The sequence below is a fragment of the Carlito syrichta genome, unplaced genomic scaffold (assembly GCF_000164805.1).
Source record: "Carlito syrichta isolate Samal-C Ts95f unplaced genomic scaffold, Tarsius_syrichta-2.0.1 Scaffold314276, whole genome shotgun sequence".
NCBI classification, from domain to species: domain Eukaryota; kingdom Metazoa; phylum Chordata; class Mammalia; order Primates; family Tarsiidae; genus Carlito; species Carlito syrichta.
The window spans coordinates 22,186-36,847 of NW_007258372.1; the positions used below are offsets into that span (position 1 = coordinate 22,186).

The window sequence follows — 14,662 nt, forward strand, 5'->3', positions numbered from 1 at the left end:
CAGCCTCGACCTGCTGGGCTCCAGCGATCCTTCCGCCTCAGCCTTCCGAGTAGCCGGAACTATGGACACGCGCCACCATGCCCAGCTGATTTTTTGGTTTATTGTAGAGATGAGGTCTTGCCAAGTGGCCTGGGCTGGTCTCAAACCTGTGGGCTCAGGCAATCCTCTCACCTTGGCCTCCCGAAGTGCCAGGATTACAGGTTTGAGCCACCGTGCCTAGCCATATCCTACATTTTCAACTTTATCATCAGTTCCCCTTATGAGAATTGTTAAATGCATTCTCCTGGTTTCTCCGCTTCACCTGTTTTCTCCTCTAATTTGACTTCTGCCTTGCTGCCAAAGTAATTTTTCTCAAATGCAGACCTGATGGTATGGCTCCCATCCTTAACATTCTTCAGTGTCCCCGTCTCCCTTGTATTCTGAGATAAAGCTCAGACGTCTCGGTTTAGCATCAAAGGTGATTCCCAAGGTGACCTCAGTCTATTTCTCCAGCTGCATCATCTGCCATTTCACCAAGGACAGACACACAAGTGCCAGACACACTTCACTCCTGTCCCAGAAACGACTTGTGGTTCTCCAAAATCCGCACACTGCTTCAAATCAATACCTTCTAATGTGCTTTCAGTTTTTCTGGGTCACCTCCCCCAACTTTTCTGCTGGGCCAGTTTCTTCATGACCTGCTCATGTCACCATCTCTAAGGTGCCAAACCTGATAATCCCATCTTGTATTTAGGTAATTTCATTCTCTCTCCTGATACCACGTGCATGCTTCCATTTTAGGAACTCCAACATTATTACACTTGTATTCCCCCAAAAGCAGAACCCTGAGACAATAATTCACATTTAAATAGTTTATTTGGGATGTGCATGGAACACTGGCAGGGAGTGGGGAAGAGATACGGGAAAGAGAAATCAGACAAAAGGAGTGTGTAATTAATCGCAGTGGCCCAGGGGATCTTAGGTCCTACAGGAGAACTTTCAGGAACTGTCACAAAACACCCATCTCAGAATAAAAGCACCTGAGGAGGGAAGGGGTGGGAGGAGAGATATATTTATACACCAACACCTGTTACTCATTGGCTAAGAGAGTCTGGAAGGTGCTAACTCTCAGATTTGTGGGGATTACTGCTCCTGAGGCAGAGCCAATTGTGTGGTTCTGAAACAAGCAAACAGGCGCAGAGATGCAGCATTATGGCTAGGGGCAAGGGTTAGACCATATGCTGGGAAACAACAGAAGGATATCTGGAAAATTCCTACATACTTGGCAGTTAAACTGACTATTAAATGGGCTCATGGATTAAAGATGATATCACAAGGAAAATTAGAAAATTTTTTTAACTAAATAAAAATGAGTTAAAATTGCTATTATGCAGCTAAAGTAGCACTTAGGAGGAAATTCATAGCTTTAAGTGTATATATCAGAAGAGAATGTTAACATTACTGTAAGCTTCTACTCACCATTAAAAGTATAGATTAAACCCCCTGGAATTCCAAGCTTGCAGGCATGCCAAGCAGAGATATAATGGAGATCACCTTGCCTGCAACTTTTAAGTCTTCATGGCAGCCAAAATGTCATTGCGTATCTCTAAGTATGATTTATCATCTTGGCTGGGGATGGGGTAGTTGTTTCAGAAATAGTCAATTGGTTTTTTTCTGTATAATAGTTCTCACCCCATAGGCAAGGAACCAGTGTGGGGTTTTGCCACTTACCAAGTATGACTATTTCAGTTATATATTTGGTTACCAGAAAAATAACTGCCACATGGGTCCACAACCCAGAGAACCTACTTTGGGCCTGACCTGGGCTAGGCCTCTGCTTTATTATTTGGTCTCCATATACTGCCATTCAAACTGTGAGACTATGATGATGCTTAGGGCTTCCAGATATCATTGTCAACTTGAGCCCTACACCCAAAAGTCTTCTTAAAGTACATTTACCCAAGTAAATAGCTGTAGATCCCCTGGGAAAGAAGTGTGGGGACCATAACTGTATGCTTGTCGTGATATTGATGGGTCTTTCCTCCTGGGGACTCCGCCTTTCTTTCAGTCAATAGGTTCTGGTATGAAAAATGGTTCAGGTCTAGACACAAGGTAAGGTATCGTTGATGACTTCCTTAGCATGCTGATGTTTGATTTATTTTGATGGAACAGATTGAGTACAACCTTGACTACTTAGTTTGCACTTAGAAACACAACATCCTATTCGTCATCTCTGTAACTCATTTGTAACCCAGGCACTCCTGGATGCTTCTCTAATGTTACCACTCGTTAGGCTCATTGCATTCACTTGTCTTATGATTATTCATTGTCCTCATCTGGCGGCTGTTGTTTCGGTTCCTATCATGCTTGTTGACTTCAGTGAGCTCAGGTCTAGAACGGCCTCTGCTACCATCAGCCTTGCCCTAGAGAGGAGAGCCACTGTTGAACTTTTTTGCAAGGCTGGCATCCTCCTTTCCTGTGCGTTTATTGCCTTGGCGGAAAATCAACAGGGGCCGCACAAGAAGACCCGGTCAGATCTGGAGTTTCTGGGTTTCAGCTGCTGCCCTGTGCCGAGGTGAGCCCACAGATGAGAGACACAGGTCTCCTATTCCTCTCCCTTTTTATTTATTTTTAAAAACCTGTCATGTCCCCTCTTTTCCTTTCAACCTGGAAGGAATTTCATTTCTGATTTCCTCAGAGAATCCTAGAAAAGCATAGGTAACAGCGGCCTCACTTTGTCCTGGTTATTGGATGGAACCCCCACTATCTATCCCTGTGGTTTCCATCACCTGAGGGCATGTGATATTAAGTGAAATATGCTTATGAGCATGTCTTTTTATGTCTTAAAAATATGGGGAAATCACATTTCGTTAGAGGACTTGCTTAGGGCCAGAAGCAGTACCATCCCCATTTCTCTTAGGTCTACAGTGAAACTGGCCTGTTTTCATGGTCAAACCCACTACAGAAAATCCAGGAACGTAGAAGAAGACAAGTGGTAATTTAGTGTCATTAGTTTGCGTAATACTACACATAGATGGTGACTGTCCTCAATTTTTTCCAGGGGAGCTATCTCAGTGCTTTTCTACACACGGTTCCTTGGGAGGCATCCCATATTTCTAACCAATGAAATACTGTGGATCATAAAATGCCTCAAGAGTGTTTCTCTGTTATGCATACTAAGGAAAAACAAGGAAAATGACTAATGGCACGGACTGTGAATAAGATATGCTGTTTCTTACTACTCTCTCTCTCTTCCTATGATAAATACAAGAACCGCTTTAAGAATTTAAATAGCTATATTCTTAGACTCTTCACTGAAATATTAGAATTTTAAAACTGTTGCTGATTCAATATGTTTTAAATATGAAACAGAATCTTTAACACATTAGATTTAAATCCTTAAGCCAATGAATTGAGGGTGATTGTGAGGGATAATTAGGTTTCAAAATTGTTTTTTCAATTAAAAAAATCACTGCCCAGAAGAAATTCTTAGGAGATGAATTGAATTAACTCAGTTCTTGCAAGGCAACCCCTTTCTACTGCCCTCGTGAATGACCTCAGCTTGGTAGAACTTGTCCACCTGTTCTCTGTATCGGTCACAGGACTCAACTTCAGCTTATGAAACTGGCCAGGTTGCTTTGATAGGAGACCAGGTTTCATTCCTGCCTCTGTGCCAGCTGGCCCCTAATTTCCTATCCCTCTGCCTTGAGTTCTAGAGGCAAGTTCCAGCTCTTGGATCAGACGAAGGCGTCTGCTCTGCTGGGATGAACTTCCTTCATTGTAGCACCTTCCTTTACATATACCTTGACATCTACATGGAGTGAAGGTGGACCAGCCTTGCTGCTTGGAGTCTGGGCAGTCCATTTCATCATTAGGATGCTTTAGGCTCCAGTGAAATAAACCGGAATTTAAACCGAGGTAAACCCAGGCACACGTTAATTCGTAAGGGAAGACCCTGGAGGAGAACAGACTCCAGGCTACCTAATCGGCCAGTTCCACCAGCTCTTTAACAACCAAGGTTCTTTTCTTCCCTCTTTTCTGCCCTCTTTGGCAAAGTCTCCATCTTCAGGCTGGTACCAAGTTGCTGACAGCAACTCCAGGTAAAACCAGAGCCCACAGATGAAGAGAATCACTTCCTGTTTGGTTCTCAGAAAAGAGGGAGAAACCTGTTTTTGTATGTTGGTTTTTTTTCCTCAAAGTGCTATCCACCCCGTGCCCTTCGGCCATCAGACTCCCCCTCGGATGATATTGGTCAGAATGAAGTCACATTTCCACCCATTTGCACTCTCTGCAAAGCGGAATGTTGATGACCGTTTGCTCAGTCACCCCTTGGGTGGGAAGAGGTCCAGTCCTATGAAAGGCATGGTGACGCATGGGAGGGTGGTTTCCTCAACAGCATTTGGGTTTATTAAGAGTGAAGGAGGGAGAATAGACGCTGAAGCCCCCTGCTGAGCCTGCCTGTCCCTGTGGACCACCAACCGTGTCGTGCACGGGAGAAACCTGGGCTGTGGAAGCAGCCAGATCTGGATTCAAGCTCTGATGGAACCTTGGTCTCTCCAGCTGACCTTGGCCAAATTATTTAACTTTTATGAGGCACAGAGGTTTTTTTAAAAATATGGCACAGGGGTTCTATCCTCTTTTAAGTGGCTATAAGTGCCTTTCAGGGTTATGGAGATGACTGCATAAAAATAACAACAACCATAAAAGGAAAAAGGTTTATAGAATTCTGGTCTTAGTAAGTTCTCAATTTAGTTTTTTCCCCTTCCATTTCATTAACCCTGTCATCTCCCATCCCTGGCAAAATCACTTCGAATTTGAGAAATTATGCTTATTGCTTTGCTGACAAAGAGTTTGCTCGAGAAACATGGTATCAAAGTTTTTCCAAACTGACTACATAGTTTCCTACTTTACTTCCTTTCTACTGAGAATGTAAGTGTTTATTGAGCTGGAGTGTTCACAAATTTTTATTTATAAAATGAAATAGTAATGACTGCATAACCTGCCCAGCACAAAGACAGTGACATGAGAAAACTGTAAATTATGCAATGGGTGATGTACTAGACAATAAGATGTGTGCTGACTTGTCAGAAAACCCGAAACAGGTAGAAAACAACCCTACTGCCCTGAAATCCCATCTGACCTAGTTTCAAACAATGTTTTGAATCAAATCTGGTCACGGGCCAATAATGTCCAAGTTAGAATTGAGTGATAGCTTTACAGTAAAATCCCACACCAGTGCATCATTGCAAATGAATGGATTGGTGCTTTTAAAAATATGTGGATTCTCTTCTGTTGAGTTCGGCTTCATTAGGCAGAAGGGTGTCATATGTAATGAGTTATGAGGGCAGATTTAGGAGAGAACATCGACGCAAGATTGAGAGCTGTATTACTGATGTTGGTGGGTTCACCAACTCTTCATTTAAAATTTGCGGGTAAATGTGTTTTGAGAGTGTTACTTCCCCTCCTTTCTCAGTGTATGAATTTCGCCTTTTCACTCCAGGTTAGCCAAACACAGAAAAAGGAAATTGGACTTTCCCCTTTTCCTGCTTTAGAGCGCCTGGGATTAGACTATGGAGAGGGATGCTTTTCCCCGAGAGGCCCCTGCAGGGGGCAGCCTATGAGAACTGTCATGGGTCCTTGAAGCCACCTCCTCAATCGTGCCGGAAGCAGATGCCTCTGGCAAAGAGCTTTGCCTTCTGGGCCTGGGACGTTCTCTAGGCGTGGCCTCACATGCTCTGCTTGCAACTTCCGGCTCTGTCTACTTACTCCAGCTTTTGTCCTGATCCTTCTCTCTGCAGAGCCCTTTCTGACCAACAACTATGCTGATATTCAGTTTGGCTTTCAGTCTCTGGCTCTCGACGATACCAGCATTCAGGTGCTGCATTGTGGGTTGGAGGGAGAGCCTTGCAAAGATAAACTACCTCTATCCTCCTCCAGGTTCCCCAGTCTGGATGCTGCTCCAGTGTCCCATGGTTGGGCATAGCTAAATCATAACAAATCATGGATATGATGTTAAATCCAGGTTCTAGTTCCACTTCTGCCATTTTCTGTGTGGTCTTGGAGTCACACCTCTTCCATCAGCCTAGACTTCCTCGTCTGTAAAGTATGAATGACTTGATTTCCCTTACAAAGTCTTTACACAGCTTTGTAAATATTTCCTTATTAATCTTCCAAAGTGGTATGAAATTAGAATGTATTACTTGACTTTTAAAATAAGGACAAAGTCATACCTAAACACTTTCACAAATACTTTCTTATTATCTTACAAGATAGGGATGAATGCTTGAAAATCTGGATATTAAAATTATATTGTGAGTATTAATGTCCTTATTGCTTGAAATATCCATGTTTTTTTAAAAAACCTGTATCAGCATTTACTATTTGCTGATATTTCTCTGTGTGAATGAACAGAGTGTGAAAGAAAAAATATTCTAACTTATAGTTTGTTAATGGATCAGTAATTTGTGATCTGAAAGTAAGACACATAAAGGCAATAGCCTCCCATAGGCTTGTGTTACACAAGACCACTTTGTTTTGTCTGTGAGAGGCAGTCATTTCTGTTCAGGAGATACAGATGATGCTGTTCCGAGCTCATAGAAGATTTCCAGTATATATAGTAGCATTTCTGGAGCATCTCATGGAGGAATTATTTTTTTTTTTTAGTTGCGATCCTTCCACCTCAGCCTTCCAAGTAGCCGGAACCACAGATGTGTGCTACCACACCCAGCTTATTTTTTGATTTATTGTAGAGATGAGGTCATACCAAATTGCCCAGGCTGGTCTTGAACCCCCGGGCTTAGGCAATGCTCTTGCCTCAGCCTCCAAAGTGCTGGGATTACAGGTTGAGCCACTGTGCCCCATCAGGAATTAATTTTTTAAGCCATTGATTTAATCATTTGACCTATATTTACGAGTGCCTACACGTCTGGAACTTCAGTGACAAAGACATGGATCCTGCCTTTGAGGGGTTCAGCCAGAAAATTAAAGTAGCGTATTCTAAGATAGGAGGGTGCATGTATTAGCTAGATTTCTGGCGAGTGACAATGATAGAAAGGGAAGAAGCTTCAAAAATGGCATCCACGCGGGTATTCACTCGGGCATGAAGCATGAAAATCTGGTACAGGTACGGAGAAAAGGAAATGCTTCTACACTGTTGGTTCAACCTCAATGGAAAGCAGCGTGGCAATTCCTAAAAGAGTTAAAAATTGACCTGTACAATCCAGCAGTCTCTCTCCTGGGAATAAACCCAGAGGAAGATAAATTGTTCTACCAAAAAGACACCTGCACATGCATGTTTATTGTAGCACTATTCACCATAGCAAAAACATGGAACCAACCCTACTGCCCATTGGAAGTGAACCAGATATAGAAAATGGGGTGCATATACATGATGGAGTATTATGCAGACATAAGGAAGGACAAAATCATGGCCTTTGCAGCAAATTGCATGGAGTTGGAGACCATCACACAACATGAACTATCACAGAAACAAAGAACTGAATACTGCATGTTCTCACTTATAAGTGGGCCCTAAGTATTAATCATGTTAGCACAAGGGAGGGATCGGCAGCCGCTGGGCACTGCTAGGGGAGGAAGAAGGGTAGGGGCACGTGACAATACAAAGTGTACCTGGTTCATTACCAGAGGAAGTGAGGGACAGTTAGAAGCCTAAACTTCGCCTGCAGGCAGCCTACTTATATTTAGTTAATCCTCACCTGTACCCCACATGTTCATACTAAAATACATTGTTTTAAAAAAGAAAAGTCTTTCATCATGCAAAAACAACCACCACCACCACAAACAAAAGAATCTGGAAGTTATTTTAGACTTAGGTTTTTTGAAGTCATGTTGAAGATGTCTGAGCTGAGGAATCAATCAGGTTATACTAGAGATAGAGTCAGAGTTGTACGGGACACTGGCTTGCCTTTTGATTGACAGCAAGTTTATGACCCAAGAATTCGAAAACCACTTTAATTTCATACCACATGCATAGGTATATTTCCGAACTCTCTCTGAAATTGCACTAATCTATTCTTATCGAGTACAGAGAGATAGTGTAGCTTAATGGTTAAGGGTGTGACCTCTGTAGCTGGACACCCTGGATTTCATCCTTGACTTTGTCTTTCAAAACTGTGAGTTGGAGCAAGTAGCTTAGCCTTTCTGTGCTTCAGTTTTTCACATATAAACACCTTAAGCAACACATTTATTATCTCACAGTTTCGATGGGTCAGGAATCTGGGCACAGCTTAGCTTGTTTTTTGTTTTTGTTTTGCTTGGATCACACATGGCTGAAATCAAGGGCCCGACCAAGCTACATTCTCATCTGGTGATTGGACTGGGGAAGGTTTGTTTCCAAGCATATTCAGGTTATTGACAGGATTCCTTTGTATTCTACTGACACAATGTCCCTTCCTCAGATGAGGACCTGTGATTCTATTGGGCCCACCTGGATAATCCCTATTCTGAGATGCTCAACTGAGTCACATCTACAAACCCCCTTTCACCATGTGAGGTAACATATTCACAGGTTCTAAGCATTAGGGCATAGACAGCTTTGGGGGGCCAGAAGGTGGGACCGCAGGAAGCAGTGTCCAGTGAGGTAGACAAGAGAACAGAGGACGTGTGTTCCAGAGCCAGGTGAAGACATTGCTTCAAGGAGAGAGAGATTTCCCTCTGGGAAATATCACTCATGGATCCAGAATGATGAAGAGGAGAATTGACAGTTAACTCTGCCCTGATAGAAATCAGTACTGATAATGACAGGAGCCATTTTAGTAGAACTGATTTGGGAGCCTCAGAAGACAATGGACCAGGCCAACCTCACAGAGGTGTGACCTGGACCGTCGCACAAGGCCCTGTGCTTAGAAGAGCCTGCGCTTAGATGGGTGCTAAGCTGTCACTGTCCTGAAACTCATAATTTTCAACAAGGGGCCTCAGATTTTTAATTTGCACTGAAAATCTTGCAGCCAATCTTGCCATGGAAGGGCAGGAATTGGAGACTGTTGATGACCCTTTCAAGGAATTTTATATAAATGAGATCAGAAAATGGAGCCAGAAGAGGAAGTGGAGTCAAGGGAGGGTTTTGAAGTTTAAGATGGCTGCTTTCTAGCCTGGAGCTTACATGTAATTATAGAGAGTCATGGTGACCGGGACCCAGATGTCTGGCATGTGACTTTGGCTGATCTCACCGCCTGACTTTGCTGGCCCCGTGCCTAGAAAAGCCCGCATTTAGAGGGATGCCTCCTTGTGTAGGAGGGAATGCCTCTTTTCCCTGGACCCACCTCCATTATTTTTCTGGTAGGTTGGTGTTGTCATGCACAAAGCGTCAACATCCTTATAAAGTCAAACTCCAACATATCTTTGTCATCTACCAAACTTCTGTCACTCTGAACTCTGAATTGGCAGAAGAGATTAATTTTCTGGGCTTTGTTCTTCACCGAGCCATGTTCTTTTAGAAACATTTGCAGATTGATTTTATCATGATTTGCTCAAGCGTTTTCCCAGGCATACCAGTAAAGCCGACTCAGGCTCAGAATCATTCACTGCTGTCCTCAGGAAAGGCACCCTGTTGGCATCTGTCCAAGCTGCAGGCGTTGCGTCATCATCATAGTCACTGGAAATGGATTTCACCATGAAGGGCCGCTCACCACACTTAACAGTCATCCAAAGAGCTGTGAGAAGCAGTCAAACACACCAACCCCTTACTCCCACCAGGTAAGTAAAACACGTACACACACACACACACACACACACACACACCCCCCCCCCATGGTGCCATGAAGTAATCTAATTTTGACATTATATATTAGAAACTTTCAGAAATCCCTAAGATGAATGCTTTTGAAACTATTAACTGGAAAAGAAAAACCTGCCCGTCTTTCCAAGCATCTTTTTTTTTTGAGTCGCCCAGACTGGAGTGCAATGGCATGCTCCCGGCCACCGCAGCCTCGATCTGCTGGGCTCCAGCAGTCCTTCTGCCTCAGCCTTCCAAGTAGCTGGAACTATAGGCGTGCACTACCACGCCCGGCTAACTTTTAAAACTTTATTGTAGAGATGAAAGCCTCTTTAACACTTATGTACAGTTGTTCAACTTATTGGGAACAATTACTTTTTTGTGTTACAGATTCAACTTTGTATAAAGGGATAATTAATCTTCAGCACTTTCCCTATTAGTAGTGACAATAACCTTTAGATACAATGGTGTTATCTCATAGCGAAAATTTGAAATTTATGCAGGACTCCCCCCTTTCTTCCCTCCTTAATTGACAGCACTCACCACAGTGGCTCCTCTCTGTACTTACTCAGTAAAGTACCTGAGGGTCGGAGGTACTAAGGGAAGATGGATCAAAGAATGGACAGGTGGTTGGAGGAACAGGTCTCAGGAAAATTGAAACAGACTTTGACTCACTCAGTTGTTGCATGCCAATTAGGTATAGTAATACAAGGTGAGGAAATATACTTCTTGGAATCAAGTTGTTTGTATTTTCATTAGGGAGGCACATACGTGAACAGAAAACGATATCATATCATGAGACGTGACGTGCGACCAAAGCCTGAGACCTTGGGGCCCTTCCTTTCTTCTCAGGTTTCCTGCATCTTGAGTCTTCTCATGGTGCTCAGACTTCTCCCTGGGTTTAACTTTTCTCTATCTTTTTCTTCCTCCTTACTCTTCCATCAATGCTCACCTGTATCTGTTTTATTCTTTCAAAATCTGACTCTTTAAATGGATCAAAAGTCACTCAATATGTTAGCAAGTGAATAGTTTACCCCACCCAGACAGCATAGTAAGGACATTTAATTATGAATTTTAATATATATTTTCCCCTTCTGCTTTTCTTTAAAAATAAGCTTTGCTAGTGACAGCTCCCGTTTGGTAGGCAAGCATAGCCCACTAAAAAAAATTACAGTCAGCCAGAGCCAATTCATATCTGCCTTGGAGGCATACGTACTTTGTATGACTCCCTTGGTTTATGTAAGATTTGAAAGTTTCAAGAGTATTTTCAGGTACATTTCATTATGTTGTATTTACAGCCACTTTTGTTCTTCTCATTTTACAGATGAGGAAACCGGGGACCAGGCCAGAGTCACACAGGCAGTGAACGACAGAACCTCAGTTGGCATCTACTTGTGATTTTTAAACCCCGTGTTCCTTTCAAGACATTTTTGCTGCCTCTCTAATTCCAAAGCCACGTTTCTAAAAGTGCTCAGGCATGTATTTGATCTTGAAGAAACGAAGGAAGGTGGAGGGAGGGAAGAAAGGAAGGAGGGAGGGAAGAAATGTAAGAATTACTATTAAGGTGGAAGTTGGCAGGGCGAAGTGGCTCATGCCTGTTATCCCAGTACTTTGGGAGGCCAAGACAGGAGAATTGCTTGAGCCCAGGAGTCCGAGGTCAGCCTGGGCAACATAGCAAAATCTTGTTTCTACCAAAAAAAAAAAAGAAAAAAATTTAGCCGGGCATGGTGGTGTGCACCTGTAGTCCCAGCCACTTGGGAGGCTGGGGTGAAAGAATTGCCTGAGCCCGGGAGGTGAAGGCTGTGGTGAGCCATGATTCAGCCACTGCACTCCAGCGTGGGTCACAGAGTGAGACCCTGACTCAAACAAACAAAACAAAAAAAGATGGGGGTTGAGTCAAGAGACGGAAGATGCCTATGTCAAACGTGGTACCCAAGAGGAATGAACTATAACTTTCTTTCATATTTCATATTCATATTGCTCTTTGCAGCAGCAAGTGAAAAGTAAGATAATCCCGTGTATTAAAATGAATGATTAAGTACAGAATTTCCTTGCCATAGAGAAGCTTGTATTAATATATCAGAAAAGCATGAGCTGGAGAGGCAGCTGAAGTTTCCTAAGTCTGAGCTCTCTACAGCAGCCTGGCATATTTTGCAGGTGATTAACTAGGTAATGTCTGTACGTAAGATTCACTCTATGCTCTTTGATGATCTTTGATCAGTGTAGAGTAGCTTTAGCTCTGAATGATAAAATTAACTGAAAGAAGATTTGATATATTATTCATATCTAGAAAAGGAACAGATCAGAGGTAGAAAAGTTCAGTGATTTGTGTACTAATCTATAAGGCAGTTATTTGTGATCAAACTAGCCCACACTAATATTTCTTCTTTCTTGTTTTCCTTATTAATTATTGAACCTACCTTTTAAATTTCAGCATTCTGTTTGTAGTTTCTTATATTAATTTTATGTCCTTTCTAGATCTTTATCTTAATGTCAATGATATGTCAGTGTATTCATTTTTATGAGTGCCTGATCATACCCAGCATAGCTTTACATAAAGAAAGTCAGAAGTACCTTTTTAAATTAAAATAGATTGGAACTTTTTCAGCCTGGGTGACAGAGTGAGACCCCGACTCAAAAAAAGGACAGCTTTGTTCAAGAAAAAAAATTGTATATTTTTGTTTTCTTTCTTTTATAAAGAGACAATTTCAAATAAAGTTATCCACAAGGGTCGTCTTCAGCCCTCTGATCTTATTTCCAAAACACTGCATACAGTAAAGCTTCTTTACACTAATATTGCTCTCCTAACTAATTAAAAACTAGAAAAGGCACTATTGCTAGTTAACTTTCTTTGTTGTTCTTTAATAAAAATATTGACAATTTTAATCTTCTTAAGTCTAAACTTGTCTTGTTTTCTATTCCCTTGAATTTTGTTGAAACATGGTTTTGAAATGATCCTCCCCCCCCAAGTGATTTCTGGTCTTCAAAGTTATGACATGTGGAATGGACATTGCATTTCATAGTGATAAAGAAACTGGAACTAGAAAGTGGTTTGAATTGTTATATTTCCTCTGAAAATAGGTGAGTTATATTTAATCATCTTGCTGATACCTTGAATGTATAGAGGCCATCTGCTTCAGGAGAGTAATGCTTCTTCATTTGAACATTTTCATATGTCCACATATATCTGTGGGAAAAGGAGATTTATCAACTTGGACTTAATTCTAAATTTAATTCTAAATCCAAGTTGATAAATATATAAATATTTTAAGTAGCAACTTGGAACCACCGAAAGGAACAGTTGCGTTTGTCCAAAAAGCATCCGCAATAATGGACTTCGCTATTTATTTTTTCAATATCGTCTTGTCAAATAACTATTTATCAATGCTTTGCTTTCAGGATGTTTTGTTTTTCTGTCCTAGGAGAAAGAAAAATGTTATTCTGTACCACGTGCCTAATAGATGATACACGCAATAAAATGTAAACATTTTTAGCATTTCTCCATTTTAGGTAACATCTTTTTTTAAGACTAGCTTATCTGGCGCGTCGAAGGATATGTTCATTTAAAACAAAGTCAGATTTCCACTCCAAGTAGAAAAACTGGGTCATGAATTTAAAACTTATTAGCTACTAGAACATTTAAAAAACCCAACTTCTGGTGGGTGTTAGCTTAGTGGACTGCAGGTCGAGAGCTGTGGATTTCCATGCCGGTTCTCCAGACTGGTGTCACAGGAGGGCAGCACGGCTTGGTTCCCTGACTTCTTCAAGACTTGGAGCACTTCCTACACTTGCGACCATGGCATCACCGTGTTGCCCTCCGCCTTCTGTTTGCCTGCATTATGAGTAGTCCATTGTGCTTCCGAGGCAGCCCTCCTCCATTCAACCCAAACAACCAGACTACACAGAGAGCATCTTAAGCAAGCCTGGCTGATCAGTTACCGCAAAAACACGATCTCATTAGTGTCTCTGTCTACCCCCTTTAATGTGTTCGGCAGGATGAATTTTGTCCTTGTGTCCGGATGTAATCTCTGTCTCAGACGGGCCCTGTCCTGTTCTGGAACATGAAGGTTGTGTCAGGAACCCTGGGTGAAGAGTCTCAGAGACCAGAGACTGATCTGCCCACCTCACTTGGGCATGCAGCTTCTACTGTATCGTGGCGTCTTGGCGGAAACCCTGGTGTGAACATCTACATAGCTGTCAGGGTTGATCAAGGTGACAAAATATACAGGTCAATGATGAGAACAGAGAGTTTCAGCTTCACGTGAATCATGAAACTGGAGTTTGACTTAGAGATGCCCTCAGTTCTGTCTAGTTCTGCCTTAAATCCCAGGATCTTCTCAGGTCAGGACTCAGGACTCTGTTTTCCCGAATTCCATCCCACTTCTCTGCTGTGGTACAAGACAGTTTAATAGCTGTGTTTTCTGGAACAATCATCTCAATTTTTGTTTTTTTTATTTAAAAAATCTACCTTTCAGTTTTCAGATCCAATATATTCTATGTTCCCAGCTCTTTGGGAAATAAGTCTCACTTGACACGGACTATGTCCCTCAGATTCTTACAGTCTAGTTTGTTTGTTCATTCACAAAACTTTACCAGGTGCTTTATTAACATGTTCATGTATGAGAAAATAGAAAAGAGTGAATGCCCACAAAATATGATATATTTGGCTGATAAAATATTTGGTATAAATGTTAATAGCCGGAAGAGGAGAGAGGAGTGGACTGTAATAGAAATGTCTAATCTAAAACTTTGTAAGTCAATGTAGGGGCCATATGAACGACAAGGTTGGCACCACCTGGGAACTTGTTAGAAATTCTCGCCGGGCCCGGTGGCTCAGACTGTAATCCTGTGCCTTTGGGAGGCTGAGGTGAGTGGATTGCCTGAGCCCGCAGGTTCGGGACCCGCCTGGGCAGCGAGACCTCATCTCTACAATAAATAAACAAAAAATCA

At 42.1% G+C, this 14,662-nt stretch overlaps 1 protein-coding gene across 1 annotated transcript in view; it reads right to left on the reverse strand.

Moving 5' to 3' along the window:
- The window catches only part of LOC103273837 (histone-binding protein RBBP4-like), a 90,858-nt gene that overhangs the window by 6,964 nt on the left and 69,232 nt on the right, over nucleotides 1–14,662 (reverse strand). The window contains 2 exon segments of the mRNA XM_021719152.1: nucleotides 5,746–5,857; nucleotides 9,490–9,650. Coding sequence (XP_021574827.1) covers nucleotides 5,746–5,857; nucleotides 9,490–9,650 — 273 coding nt within the window.